General features: G+C 37.0%; 2 protein-coding genes across 3 annotated transcripts in view; one reads left to right on the top strand and one right to left on the bottom strand.

Annotated features, from left to right (window-relative positions):
- ctbs (chitobiase, di-N-acetyl-) overlaps nt 1–989 on the top strand; it is a 43666-nt gene extending 42677 nt beyond the window's left edge. The window contains exon 7 of the mRNA XM_088077713.1: nt 517–989. Within this exon, the coding sequence (XP_087933839.1) occupies nt 517–705 (189 nt within the window). The 3' untranslated portion in view covers nt 706–989. The remainder of the gene's footprint in view (nt 1–516) is intronic.
- spata1 (spermatogenesis associated 1) lies at nt 983–12873 on the bottom strand. Of its 2 annotated transcripts, XM_042481179.2 has the most exons (12): nt 11575–12873; nt 11200–11306; nt 9378–9495; nt 9028–9081; nt 7525–7915; nt 5612–5777; nt 5460–5520; nt 5028–5130; nt 4819–4944; nt 4333–4508; nt 3956–4054; nt 983–1325 (listed from the first exon to the last, which is right to left on the bottom strand). In XM_042481179.2, exons 1-12 carry the CDS (start codon nt 11632–11634, stop codon nt 1176–1178), a joined length of 1611 nt encoding a protein of 536 aa, XP_042337113.2. In that variant the 5' UTR covers nt 11635–12873; the 3' UTR covers nt 983–1175. The 2 variants fall into 2 exon arrangements, with proteins under 2 accessions (XP_042337113.2, XP_087933838.1); XM_088077712.1 differs by lacking the exon at nt 11575–12873 and having other exon boundaries at nt 9032–9081; nt 11200–11303.
- Nucleotides 12874–12914: the final 41 nt, after the last annotated feature.

Here is a 12914-nt window from a genome sequence, read left to right as displayed (position 1 = left end):
TTTTGACATTTTTCGTCATAGTATCGTATGGCATTGTTGTTCATTTTTTCAACATGCATCCCTCTTTTGTACACATTTATCTGTTGGACAAAAAAATATTCTGAGGGTTTTTTGGTCATAAAATAGTCAGAATCACAGCCGTGATGATTTCCAAACACAACATCACTCCCTCTCTTGTGATATTGCTTAAATACACAATACCAAAATGTCATGGTGTCATGGTAAATCCATAATGGTATGGTTTTGCCTCAAGGCAACATTTTCATTTTAACAAGTTTCTATTAGTTAATTAGCAAATAAAGTATATTAAACTATTAGAAATTAAGCTTTAGTCATATATTGTTTTGAATATTTTTTTTCCAGACTGAAAAAGGCCAGGAAATGACATTTTCTGATGATTTTTGATTACATACATACTTTTTACAATAAAGTTGATACTAGGAATTTTTATGAAGTACTTAATATAATATTAATTTTAACTTCAGGATTCCTGCATATACCCTTTTTTTTCTACAGGACCTGCAAGGGCAGATTCATCAGGTTTGGTATGATGATCCACAGAGTCTTTGTCCCAAGGCAGAATCAGTGAAATCTAAAGGTCTGAGGGGCATTGGCATGTGGAATGGCAACATCTTAGACTACAGCGATGAACCTGTCGCCAGGCAGCAGACAGAGATGATGTGGAATGCACTCTTAGGGTGCTAGCTGGTATACACCTAACACTGCTTAAGAAATTTACATCTACCCTCCTGTTTATTGCTAAGATCGAAACTCTCGTTTCAGAGTTTATTGTGGCTTTTATTGCTGTTGTCGTTGAATGTAGTTACATCTCAGCCATTCCTCTGGGCTAAGTGAAATAACAGTGATTCTCTGAAAGAAAGGCAAAAAAAATTAATGCGACACGAGTATTTTTGACTGACCTATACTGAGCTTACTACGATACGATTTGCACTTGTGCTTTCCTAAATAAACATTTTCTGATGAAGTTACATGACCAGTTTGGAGTTTTCTTTTGAACTAGCTTACAGCACCTGAGAAATTTGAGAAGACAAGTACAAATACAAAACTATTTCACAAAATAGTAAGACATTTTTTAAAAAAAATCAAGATCTATTGCTGTCCCAGCAAAGTTAAGGCCAGACAACATTTTTGCTTAAAGTTCTGTATGTATGGGATTAGATGGAGGTGCTTTGCGCTTGCTGTCTGTCCCGTGTGGTATTTCCAAAGCTCAGAGAGGCCATGGGACCAGGGTGAGAGGTCTGACTCTTCTTCTGGGCCAGCTCAGCCCTCAGGGCCCTCAGCTCTGTGGCAGCCTGTTTCCTCAACTACGGAGCCATTCGTACAAAAGAAAAAAAAACAAACATGGTATGTCACCATATTACACCGGATAGCCCACTAGTAAGTAAGTACATTTACTTAATTACTGTACTTTAAGATACAGTAGGTAACTTTAAAAACAACAAAAACTTTTGTATTTGCTGAAACTGTCGCTGTATTCACACAGCACTGAATGAGACAGATTATCAGTGGGAAAATAACTCATATTCCTTTGCCTACTCGAATACCTTGTAGCACTTAATATGGCCTTACAGCACATGAATGAAAACAACCAGTCAAAGCTGAGGAGACTCAACTGCTGTCAGTCACACCATGAACTGCAGTCAAGCTGTAAAACCAGGCAACACTGATCAAATGTGAACAAGATTCTGTCACACATCGACTACTTTTCGCCTGAAATTTTTCAGAAACATGTTTTATCATCCTGTTAATCTGAAAAATGTGAATTTGGATACAGTGAAACAGAGTACTGAGTGTCGCCCACAGCAGGACCAAGCTTAATAGTACACTAGAGTATGATCATGAAAACATTTGAAGAAATAGGCAGTGTAGCAACAGAATCATAGTTATAATTGATCTGCTACGCAACAGTACATTGAAAATTCAAGTTAGCGCAACCTTAACCTTTTACCGCTTTGGTTCTTTTACTTTTGATACTTTGAATTTTGCCGACAATACTCACACCTGTTTAGCTATACTTAAATACATTCACTTATGAGAGGTTTTGAATACAGGACCTTATGATGATGTATTTTCTCAGTGTTGCGGTACCACTGTACCACCACTTTAGTAAAAAATCTAAATGCTTCTTCAACCACTGCTGTTAGACTATCAAGCCTTAAAAAAACTCCTTTGATATTAAAGTAAATATTATCAAAAGGAGTGCAGTAAAATCTGCATTTTTAGATTTTAAATAATTACATATTTTCTGTTCAAATATAATGAGTTCATCTGCAGTTCTCACTAGTGATCATGTGTGCCAATAGTAAAGAATAACATTTTTATAGAATAATTATTTATGAAATAAGAGTGTCAGGAGGTTTAGCTCAGTGGGTAAATCAGGTGGCTAGTGTGTCTGAGGTTGGTGGTTCAAGTCTTATCTAGGACAGGTGACTTTTGGAGACTTCTGTCCAAAGCACAGAGCTGAAGGGCATGTCGAATACATGAAGTTAGGGCTGAGAGACAGGAAGGACAGTCCGATATATCAGCCAATATTTTATTTTATTTATGCCATAATATATAATTTGGCCATAGATTCATACGGTTTATACCCTGATTGTGCTATTGCAGAACAAATAAAGGCACGTAAAGTTGAGTGATATATTGTTTTGGCCAATAATTTGGGTGAAGTTGTCCCGAGACAGGTAAAATCAGTTTTGGCAGATGTGTCTGTCGAAATCAAGGAATATCTGTAAAGAAATGTCAAAGTAAAATCTGAGATGATTTAGAAACTGTGATGTAATGACATACTTTGTCCATTAGAGAGTACTGACATGTTTTAATATTCAAGTGCATGGTATTTTGTTTGTTTGTTTGTGTCACAATTGTCTTCTTGGCTTGTATATGTATAGTTTTTGCCGTTTCTGGCGTTATCCATTATATTTCAGCCATGGCTTTTGTACTGTTGTATAACTACTTCGTTCGTGAGGCTTAAACTGTCAACCTAGGTCAACTTTTGGACAACAACCTTTACAAGTCACCTGTCCCGAATAAGGCTCAAACCCACAACCTCAGAGACACTAACTGGCTGTCTAACCCACTGAGCCAAACCTCCTCACACTTTAAACAAGTTTGTAAAAGAATGTCAAAAACAGTTAGACAGCAGTCTTTAAAACATGCCTGTCCTGGATAAAGTTCAATATCACAACCTGAAACACACCTAGCTAATGACACTTACTTATTACTTCATAGACTATTTTTGGCATTTTTTTTCTCTCTGTGGTTTGGACAGCTGCTTGTAAAAGTGCTGGATGAGATTTGAATCAAGGATCTCACAGTGTGCAGGCAAGCCCTCTAACCAACTGAGCTAAACCTTCAAACTTTTCAACTGTGTTTTAAGTTGCACTTTTCTCTGGTAAGCGGCCTGTAAAGCTTATCTGCCCTTGATAAGGTTCAAAATCAACAATCCAAATATGTTTTTTGTTTAAATATGAATTAATTCATTAAGTCACATGAAGATTTCATGGTTTGGTCTACAAATGATGTACACCAAGATGATGTGGGATTTATGTGCCCTCCAGTGCCCTCTAGTCTGCGCTGGAAGTACAACATCATGTGAAATATCTAACTCCAGGGTCCAAACTCTCTGTGTGCATTATCCGACTTTCACAGAAATAAACGGCCACTTTAGCTGGCGTTCACCAGTACCCCGACATACGTGGGGGGGCCTTTCATCACTGCTTCCAGGTTTAATATTAATATTACTTTGCAGTCCAGCATGTTAGCACACATAACAATATTTGAAGGGTATTGAAAAGGAAAATCAATGTATGTTACGCTGCCATAATGCCTGCCTCTCAGATATGTCTTTTGGTCACCTATTTATGACCTTCCCTTGTTGTACAACAGCTACTTTTGTTATAGAGACATTTGGAAAGATTCACAGAATATAATTTACCTTTATCTCCGTTACCAGCTTCATCTTGGCATCCTCTACTTTCCTCTTTAGGTTGTCGATCTCATGGCTCTCCGTCATGATATGAATAATGAGCTCATTCTGAAATTCATAATTTTTCAATCAATCATTTATTTTTTATAATTTTTCCTGCTACATGTCAAATGCAGTCAAAGTATATTGGCAATTCAAAATATAATTTAGTGTATCCAATTACTTTGGAAACTATATAATATTTGGACTCAATCTACTAAAAAATAAGGTTAAGGAATATTTTGAGTTGTTAACTATTAATCAAATACATGCTTTACCTACTGTTTTTTTTTTTTACAAATATTAGTAAGAAAGGGTATTTAAAATCAAGATCAATTCCATTTTACCTTTATGGAAGATCTGCCCTGTCGTCTTGGCTTCCCTCGGTTATCTCTGGCCTGGAGCTGGTGCAAGAGTTTGTTGTAAAATGTCTCCAACTCTTGTTTTAAGTTTCTCAGGTTTTCCTCCAAAGGTGCTGTGGCCTTCTTGGTTTCAAAATATTTCTTCTTCCAACTGTCACGTGCTTTAAGTTGAAAGGGGGAAAAAGCAGATTTTAGTTCCCTTTGACTCCTATTAAAATACACTCAAGTAAGGTCAAACTTTATATGTAGAGTACATTTAAAAACATCAACAGATAATCAAAGTGTTAAATAGGCACAAAATACCAAAGGATGACTATTCTCCATGCACATACAAAGAATTACAATTGTCTGAGAGGTGCTAAAAGCAAAGTGAACTTTTACTTATGTCCTTGAGTTCGCAGACTGTTGGCAAATTTGTATTGATTCCTTAAAAAATGTTGGCTTTTTACTAAACAGTATTTTGCTGCTCACCTTGGTTCCTGCGGTGTCTGTTTTGAGCCAACAAATCTTTCCCCTTTCTAAGCAACTCTTGCCTCGTCCACTCCAGCTGCTTTCTCTCCTCCCTCACCAGCTTGATTTCCTCGATCAGTTCCTCTCCTATCAGAAACAAACCACACTAGTTATGTTTTAAAAAAGTAATGATCATTAATAATTTGTATTTGGCCAAAGTGACAACTCACTGTTTGTATGAAAGACAGTAGGGGCAGTTGTTTTTTGAGTGACAAAGGCCACATCTAGAGAGGTGAGCCCAACAGCCCGAGACACAGCTGCACTTTCTTCTGCCTTAAAAAAAAGCAATAAATACAACAATATGAGTCTTCATTTTAATGGATTTTTATGGACTTATGGACTTTTATGGTCTGTATTCAAGTTCTTTGTTCACTTTAAAGACGTCACACACTTGACCAGACCCACCCACTGGCACTGGAATTTGGACTGATCATTACAAGTAATTTGCAAGGAGCTGAGCATTTCCTGTTCGTTTTAAAAGCCCCGTAAAAATCTTTCTCGTAGCTTGATACTCAAGAAAAAAGACTGAAGATGACACGCTGAGTGTTTTAAGGCTTAGTCAAAAACTGCTGGTACATATACAGTATAATGCTATACATTACTTCACTTGTTGGTTTATTCCTGATGGACTTTGGTGCATGTGCATCTTTTGATTTCCCGAGCCTGCAATCAGATATACTGTTAGAACAACCAGCAGAAGTAGAAGTATTCACTGCAAAGTACAAATATGGCACCAGTTAATGCTGCACAGTACCCATCTGTGAGGGAGAAGCCTGAATCTCGGTCTTCCAGGGACTCGGCGACTCCTGAATTTCTGATCACTCTGTTCTGTCTGTGGTACTGTCTCTTTTGTCTGCAGGTTTCTTCATTCACTTGCGACTCCTTCACCTGAGCTGAGTCAGCTTCACAGCGTTGTAAGGCTGTAAATATACAGCAAGTGAAGAGCTTAAATAATATTCCTTTTTAAATAATGTGAAAAAAAAATGTTGGAACAACTTTAATTTATGAGTAATTAACTGTGCTTTTTGTTTCGATAACATGGAAAACATATTTAGAACAAGTTAACTCGTATGAGTTATCAACTTAATCACTATAATTATGAAAAACTTTTTTTAAGTATTTAATGACCACAATTATGAACACTTTTTTAAGTTGATTCCTCATACAAATAGTTTTTCACTTTATTTAAGATACATTTTTAAATGTTATATACTGTTGCCATAATTATGAACACATTTTTAAGTTTGACTAAATTAAATTGTACCAACAAATCTTTCCACATTATTTAAAAGTAATTTTAATTAATACAGCAAAGTGAGATACAGAGGATTAGTCTCAAAAAAAAGGCTAAAAGTGTCATCGCTAAGATTTTGGGGGGCAGATTTAAAAAGTTTTTTCACCAAAGCAAATTGATTGTGGTTAAAAAATGCTAATGCAATGTTTACATTAAAACAAATAAAAACTTTGTCATGCATAACTTTTGTGTTTTTGTCTTTTTGCCTGAAATAGGCTTTTCTGTGACATACAAGACTGAAATATCATTTTCATGTTTACATCAAGGATGAGTCACAAGATAAGTGACAAGTGTTCTGTTCAGGTCCAGTGTGCAGGATTTAGGGGGATATATTGGAAAAAACAGAAACTAATATATAGGGTTCCTAAACATTTTCATGGATAAAATTTCAAGACTTTTCCATAAATTCTCAAGGAGCAAAGGTTTTTTTCTTTTCCCACTAGTCTGGCATTTTTTTTTTTTAAACAAAACTGATTCAATGTCTATTCAAGCATAATGTTAGCTAGCTGGCATACAGGAAAAGACTGAACATGGGGAGAAAGTGAAGACTCATAACATAACAGAATGAAACATATGTGATTGTAAACAAATCTTCACACGTCAACATAAATTAGAGATATGTTACGTCGACCACTACAGAAATGAGATTTGCTGTTATGTTACATTTCGTGGACAGTTATCAGTGTAAGATTACTGTTATTATGTTTGGACACACAACAAAATTCCCCAAACTTTAAAGAATTTTTACTAATTCCATGATTTTTTTCCATGTTTTCCATGACAGTGGGAACCGTGAATATAATATGTTTTCTTTAGTGAAAAATAACTTTAAAATAAGAGTTATGTTTTCGTTACTGTAGCGAATGAGCCGCTTATATCTACATATCTCCACCATGTTTCTACAGTGGCCCAGAACAGACAAATCAAACCTGGGTCTAGATAGGGTCATCTGAATTATCACATCGGCCATCACAGTTAGCAACCCTCCATGATGAGACAGTCGCAGAAACACTGATTTTTAACATTAACCTGCTTTACTCAGTGTTTTTGCTGCCTTTAATGACCTGGTCCATTTGTTTTGGAGAGAAAGATCATTCAGCTTCCAGTAAAAACCTCCTGAACAATGAACACTGAAGGAAATCTAACAGGAAGGAGATTCAGTTGCTAGCAATCTGAAATCCTCACCACTGGATGCCACTAAATTCCCCTAAATCTTACACACTTCTCCTTAAAGTCACAGAAAGTCACTTGCATTTTCATCACATTGGGTAACTGCACAAGCGTCAGGCTTCGAATTTATACAACTAGAGCAGATAATGCAGTATTTGTTGTAGTTAATAAAAAAGACAAACAAAAAAGTTAATATATTGTACCTTTATTCTGTGAAACAGGCTGTGGCGCTCTTTTATTCTGAGGCCTCCTTGGGCAACGTTGTTGCTCTGCCCATTTGTTGGAAGAGAGACCCTCCTCTTCATTGTCTCCCTCTGCCTCTGAAGAACTATAGCTCTGCTCCTCATCTTCCTCCTCCTCCTCCTCCTCCTCCTCCTCCAGGCTGGGGGTGGGAGGCGGCTGATGGGAACACTGGGGGATGAGGGGGAATTTAATAGGCTCCTTTGTTCCTGCTGGCAGACTGCACGCCTTGGGTGGGTGGTAATAAGTCTGGTGGTCTGGGGAGCTGCTGCTGGTGTCTGTGGTGACAGACTGGGAGCAAACGCTGCTGTCGTTCTCCACGGTGGGCAGCAGGTAAAGCTCCGGCTGTGGGGCCTGCCGACAGATGACAACGAGACATTAGAGGGGTTGAACTGGTTCACAATGCAGCAAAGTAAGTGGTGTAGCATCTGAAGATCAACAGATAATGCAGAGCTATAGGGCTTATAGATAGGATGAGTACATACAGGAAATCACTTAAGTTTATAACAAAATTAAGGGAGAGATTAGCAGCCTTGATGACACAGCAAATACAAAATTGAAAGCCTAATGGCAACAGCTTACATTCATAATCCAGCTGCTGTGACTGGGAGCAAATGAGTATACTGGGGATTTTAGACAGTGCCTGGCAATTTTTAAAACCAGAGGCCATATTCACAAACACTCAGAGAGCTCCTATCTTAGCCTAAAAACGTCTAACCAGGAGTCCTGGTTTAGGAGTGATTTTTAACAGATGTGATTGGTTGTCACAAACATGCCCTTTTGTGGGCCTGCAAGGTGTGGACACCCAGTGTAAGTTAAATAAAGTGTGTCGCAATATGAGACAGACATGAGCTGTGCATTTGACCATGCTGCTGCACTGTTCCATCTTCACAGTTGCAAAATATAGTTAAATTGTCATCACTTTTTTTTGGAATTATATCTTCATTACATTGGGTGGGAGATATTAGTGCATCTTTAATGAGATTGGCCACAAACATTATCCCTGCACCATCTAATCTGTGGCATTACATTAAATCACTGTCATTCAGTATTTGTGGAATTTTTATCCTTCCTCTTTGTGTTTGTCCCATTTTCTAAAGCAACCTAAAAGTCCTCCTCCCTACTCCTTCAGTTTTTCATCTTAGGAGTTCTCTTAAGGGCAGAGACACTTTGCAAATAACATTCATCTTACCCAGCTGCTAGTCTCAACTTTAAGGGGAAAATCTTAGAGAAGGTCAAAATTCTAAGAATTTTCTTAGAATTTAGTCACTAGGAGCAACTCTTTATACTCTGTGAATACGGCCGCTGAAATACTATTATTTATAATACAGAAAAAGGCATAATCTCACCAAAAATGTTAAGGACTTGTTAAACTTGAATTATGTTGATTGTTTTGTTAGTGGTGTATAAAACTAAACCAAAAAAACAACTGTTTACTGTCAATATGGAACATGGATTTTACATACATACGGTGGAGCGAATGTTTTCACTTTCAGATCCGTCTCCTGTTTGCTCTTGACCTGTAATAGCAAAGAATTTGGTTGTTGTAAAAGGCAAGGCAATAAAAACGCTCTCTAACACACACACACACACACACACACACACACACACACACACACACACACACACACACACACACACACACACACACACACACACACACACACACACACTTTACACCCTTTACACCCTTTAGTGTAAGCAACTTGAATGGTGAACTTGTTAATCAAACTGTCTGCATTGTTTCTTTCTACTGTCTGCCTGCTGAAACAAAACCAGCTGTAGAAAACTGCAGTAAACAGCCAGCTGCACTCACCAGTGCCAAACTGCGCCCCACACATTTCAGGAAGGAGAATTTGTCAATGTTCCTCTCGGCGCCAAGAAGAGCTCCCAACTCGCCTCTCAGAGTTTTCAGGGTGATATCAGGATAAACTCTGACAAGAAAAGAGATGAAAAGGAGATTTTAGATTATTAACGTAAGATATAATCATAAGAGCGTAAGAGTATAGGTAAAATAGTTCGTAATCTGGGTTTCAGTTGGTTTTAGTTGCCTGTTACAATCTGACGCCGTGACTGAAAATCTGGGGAAAAAGTTTGATGTTTCATGGAATTAAAAAAAAAAAGCTTTGCAGAGCTTCAGTTATAGTACCATAACCATATCAAGCTTTTAAAACAATTATTACAGGGGGAAAATAATAAAGCACATTTATTTATGTGCTGTACTGTACTGACACCTTTTGAGTCATTGGAGATTGTGAGATTATTTTATCGTGATGCTCAATTTATGGCCTGTGGGCCAATGTGGCCCGGGTTAGGGTTCAAGGTGGCTCAACAACCATTTGCTAGTTTACAATGAAATGAAATGGTTTCTCACTGGGAATTTGTTTTACTTTCAATGTAAATAAGGAGTCAGGTTGCAGAAAAATGCATCATAATAGAGTTTGTTTATTGAATAAAGTGCCAGGATCCTCGCTTCCCAACAAAGGTCCTAGCTAAGCTCCTAAAGTCCAAAGGGGGCCAAGTGGAGACCCAAATTTTCCTCAATTTGTGTAAATGGCCTCAGACTCCAGTCATTTTGCAAACGTGGCCCTGGGCAGAGTTGAACATCCCTGCTCTACGGTTTCACTCCACCAAATTTTAGATGAATTACAGTTGTTTTTACTTCACTGTGTTTTCCTGACAGCCGTGGTTACTTTGCAGATTCGGACAGACCATGTTAAACATAAAGTTAGTATGATGCATTTTTTATAGGTGTAATGGGCAAACCACCAATAAGCTATAGCATTATATTACCTACATGTTACATGCAATAGTAATAATTTAACACTCTGGAGGTTTTGTTTAAATACTCCTTTACTTTAATTTATATTTTTAACTCAGTTTGCCATTTTTACTGAAGAAGAGAAGCCGCAGCCGATCACACCCACATGTTTCAGTCTTGCTCGAAGCTTAATACATTCTGGTCTGAATTTTTCAATACTCTTTGAACTGCGTACAACACTGTTATTATACCCGGCCCTCTTGTTGCCTTGTTCGGAGTTTCTCTACAGTCAAATTTTTCTAGAGGCACGCAGCAAGTCCTCATCTTTACCACTTTGTTGGCAAGATGGCTTGTGCTTCCCTAATGCAAGCATGTTCAACCTCCTACTCCTTTTTTTAGATTTTACTGTCCATCAGACTGGAGAAACTTAGATTTTCCCTGAAATGTTCCCTTTATACATTTGAAAACTTTTGAGACCTCTCCTAAATTATATCGATTATTTGATCTCCCTGCCTAGTTGTGACAACTGAGTTTCCTTGTTGGGTTTTTTTTTTTGTTTTGTATAGTTGTTTTTCCATTTTATTTTTTATTTTAGTAATTTTCATCAGATTATTTATTCATTGTCATTATTGTCTATGTCGGTTATGGTCTCTCTTTGGGGGGGCAGGAGGGTAAAGGGAGAAAACACTGGGGGGAAAAAATCAAAGAATTCTTTGTTGCTCTGTGATTAATATGCATCCATTGTTCTTCCAATAAAAAACATAAACCAAAATGATGAATTTAAATACCCCACACTACTGAATCTCTACAATTTAACACTACTTAACTCTTCTTATTTTGGTGTCTCAATCAAATTAGACATTTGCAGCAGTCTCACCTGATAAACCCGGCAGATATGAAGGTCTCGATGGCTTCAGCAGGGACTTTATTGAGCTTCACGTTCCACTGGTCATCTGGCACATACAGCACATGGAGCTCCACAAACTAAACAAAAAACACAGATAACATCATGTTTCAATGTGCATTGAAGCATCATAAGCAAGTGACAGTAAACTGCAATATTTCCCTACCTTAAGCCAAAAATAAAAAACACGTCCCTACTGAATGCTTAAAAAATATTTGACATGACTCCCCTGTTTTGCACCAACCCACCCCCCTGATAAATGACAAAGATTCCCCAAGTAAATCTTATAAATTCCTGTACACAACGCACAAAGACCTTTTGCAATGATGCATTAATTCCCCATCATACCTTGCAGCTGGACGGTCTTCTGTCCTCAGGATATCTGACTGACTCACAAGACAGCTCCATTATCAGTCCAGCTCAGCATGAGGAGAAAGAGAAAAACTCAAGAAGAGGGCAGATTTCCGTTAGGTTTATTCGCAGGAAGCCTTTTTTAAGGCTATGAAGGCGTGGACTTCTCAGTAACAATCTAGTGCAATCAAACACAGTCAGTCGCCCAGTGAAGTTTCTTTTATGAGAGTGCCAACAGTGGTTGCTCTGGTGCTGATGGTGTCAACTGCTGCAGAAAGACACATCTTATCCCATCTGTGGTCACCAGAGCCGACACTGTCTTGCAAGGTATACTCTGATTTAATGATGATTAAATGTTATTTTAATTTCAACGGGTTAATCCTAGTTGGGCAATTATGGCATTTTAGATTACGTTTTCTCAAAGCGATGCATGATGTGGTTTAATTTTCTTTTTTCACACGCCATATGTTTTTTAATTGTGTGTTTTCTGACTGCTTGCATTTTAAAAGGTAACTTCAAAAAAGCCAAACATTATTTTGATAACGAATATCGAGAGATCTCCGCTGTCGGAGTATGAGTGTAAGATGCTCTTACACCACCAGAGGCCGCAATTTCTACTGATCTGATGCTGCTTTCGCGTACACTGGAAATTATCATAATTATTAAGTTTTAACGTGAAACAACTATTTTTTTTTCACCCTCATTGCCATTTTTTTTTGTAAATGCGAAGAGACGATTGAGTATGTTTTTTAGACTGTCATCTCTTTTGGATTTGATTTACAATGGTACTTTTCAAATTTTTAAAACATTTTTTTTAATACCAATTACTCAGCTGATAAAAATATGTAATTAATTTGATTAGTATTTAGGCAAAATATTATACAGATAAAATGATATGGCTAAAAAAAACTATCCTCTATTTTTAGAGATACAGATTTTAATATATACGCTACAACAATTGAAAAACTATTAGATTATTTATACATTTCAGTTTAATTCCATCTTCATAGCTAACCCTGAGGGTTTAAGTTTTTTTATGTTTATCTCCTCTATATTCTATTTATTGTGCAGTTGAATATGTTTTTATTATGAAATATTGTTTTATATTTATTTTGAAAATAATTGCTATGTTTGTTATATGTGTCAAAAAAGTTTGAGTTGATTTATAATATCGTTTTTAGAGCAACCAGAAACACTATAATCCAGAACAGACCGCTTCAAGCAAATAATTGCATAAAGCACAAATCATGTTAAAACTACGCCCTATAATTTACTGAATTTAAAGCCTAAATACTTCTGTTAATTTGCAACTAAAAAGAAACTACTTTTATTTATAT

The sequence above is a fragment of the Plectropomus leopardus genome, chromosome 5 (assembly GCF_026936395.1).
Source record: "Plectropomus leopardus strain MGB_pleo_1.0 chromosome 5, ASM2693639v1, whole genome shotgun sequence".
NCBI lineage: Eukaryota > Metazoa > Chordata > Actinopteri > Perciformes > Serranidae > Plectropomus > Plectropomus leopardus.
This window is presented reverse-complemented; position numbering and strand designations above follow the sequence as displayed.

Coding starts and splice junctions, on each gene's coding strand:
- spata1 (XM_042481179.2), bottom strand. CDS start 11,634: ATGGAGCTGTCTTGTGAGTCAGTCAGATATCCTGAGGACAGAAGACCG. Junction 7,916..9,027: donor AAACATTCGCTCCACCGTAT/GTATGTAAAATC, acceptor ATCTGTCGGCAG/GCCCCACAGCCGGAGCTTTA. Junction 5,778..7,524: donor GCCTGTTTCACAGAATAAAG/GTACAATATATT, acceptor GTATATTTACAG/CCTTACAACGCTGTGAAGCT.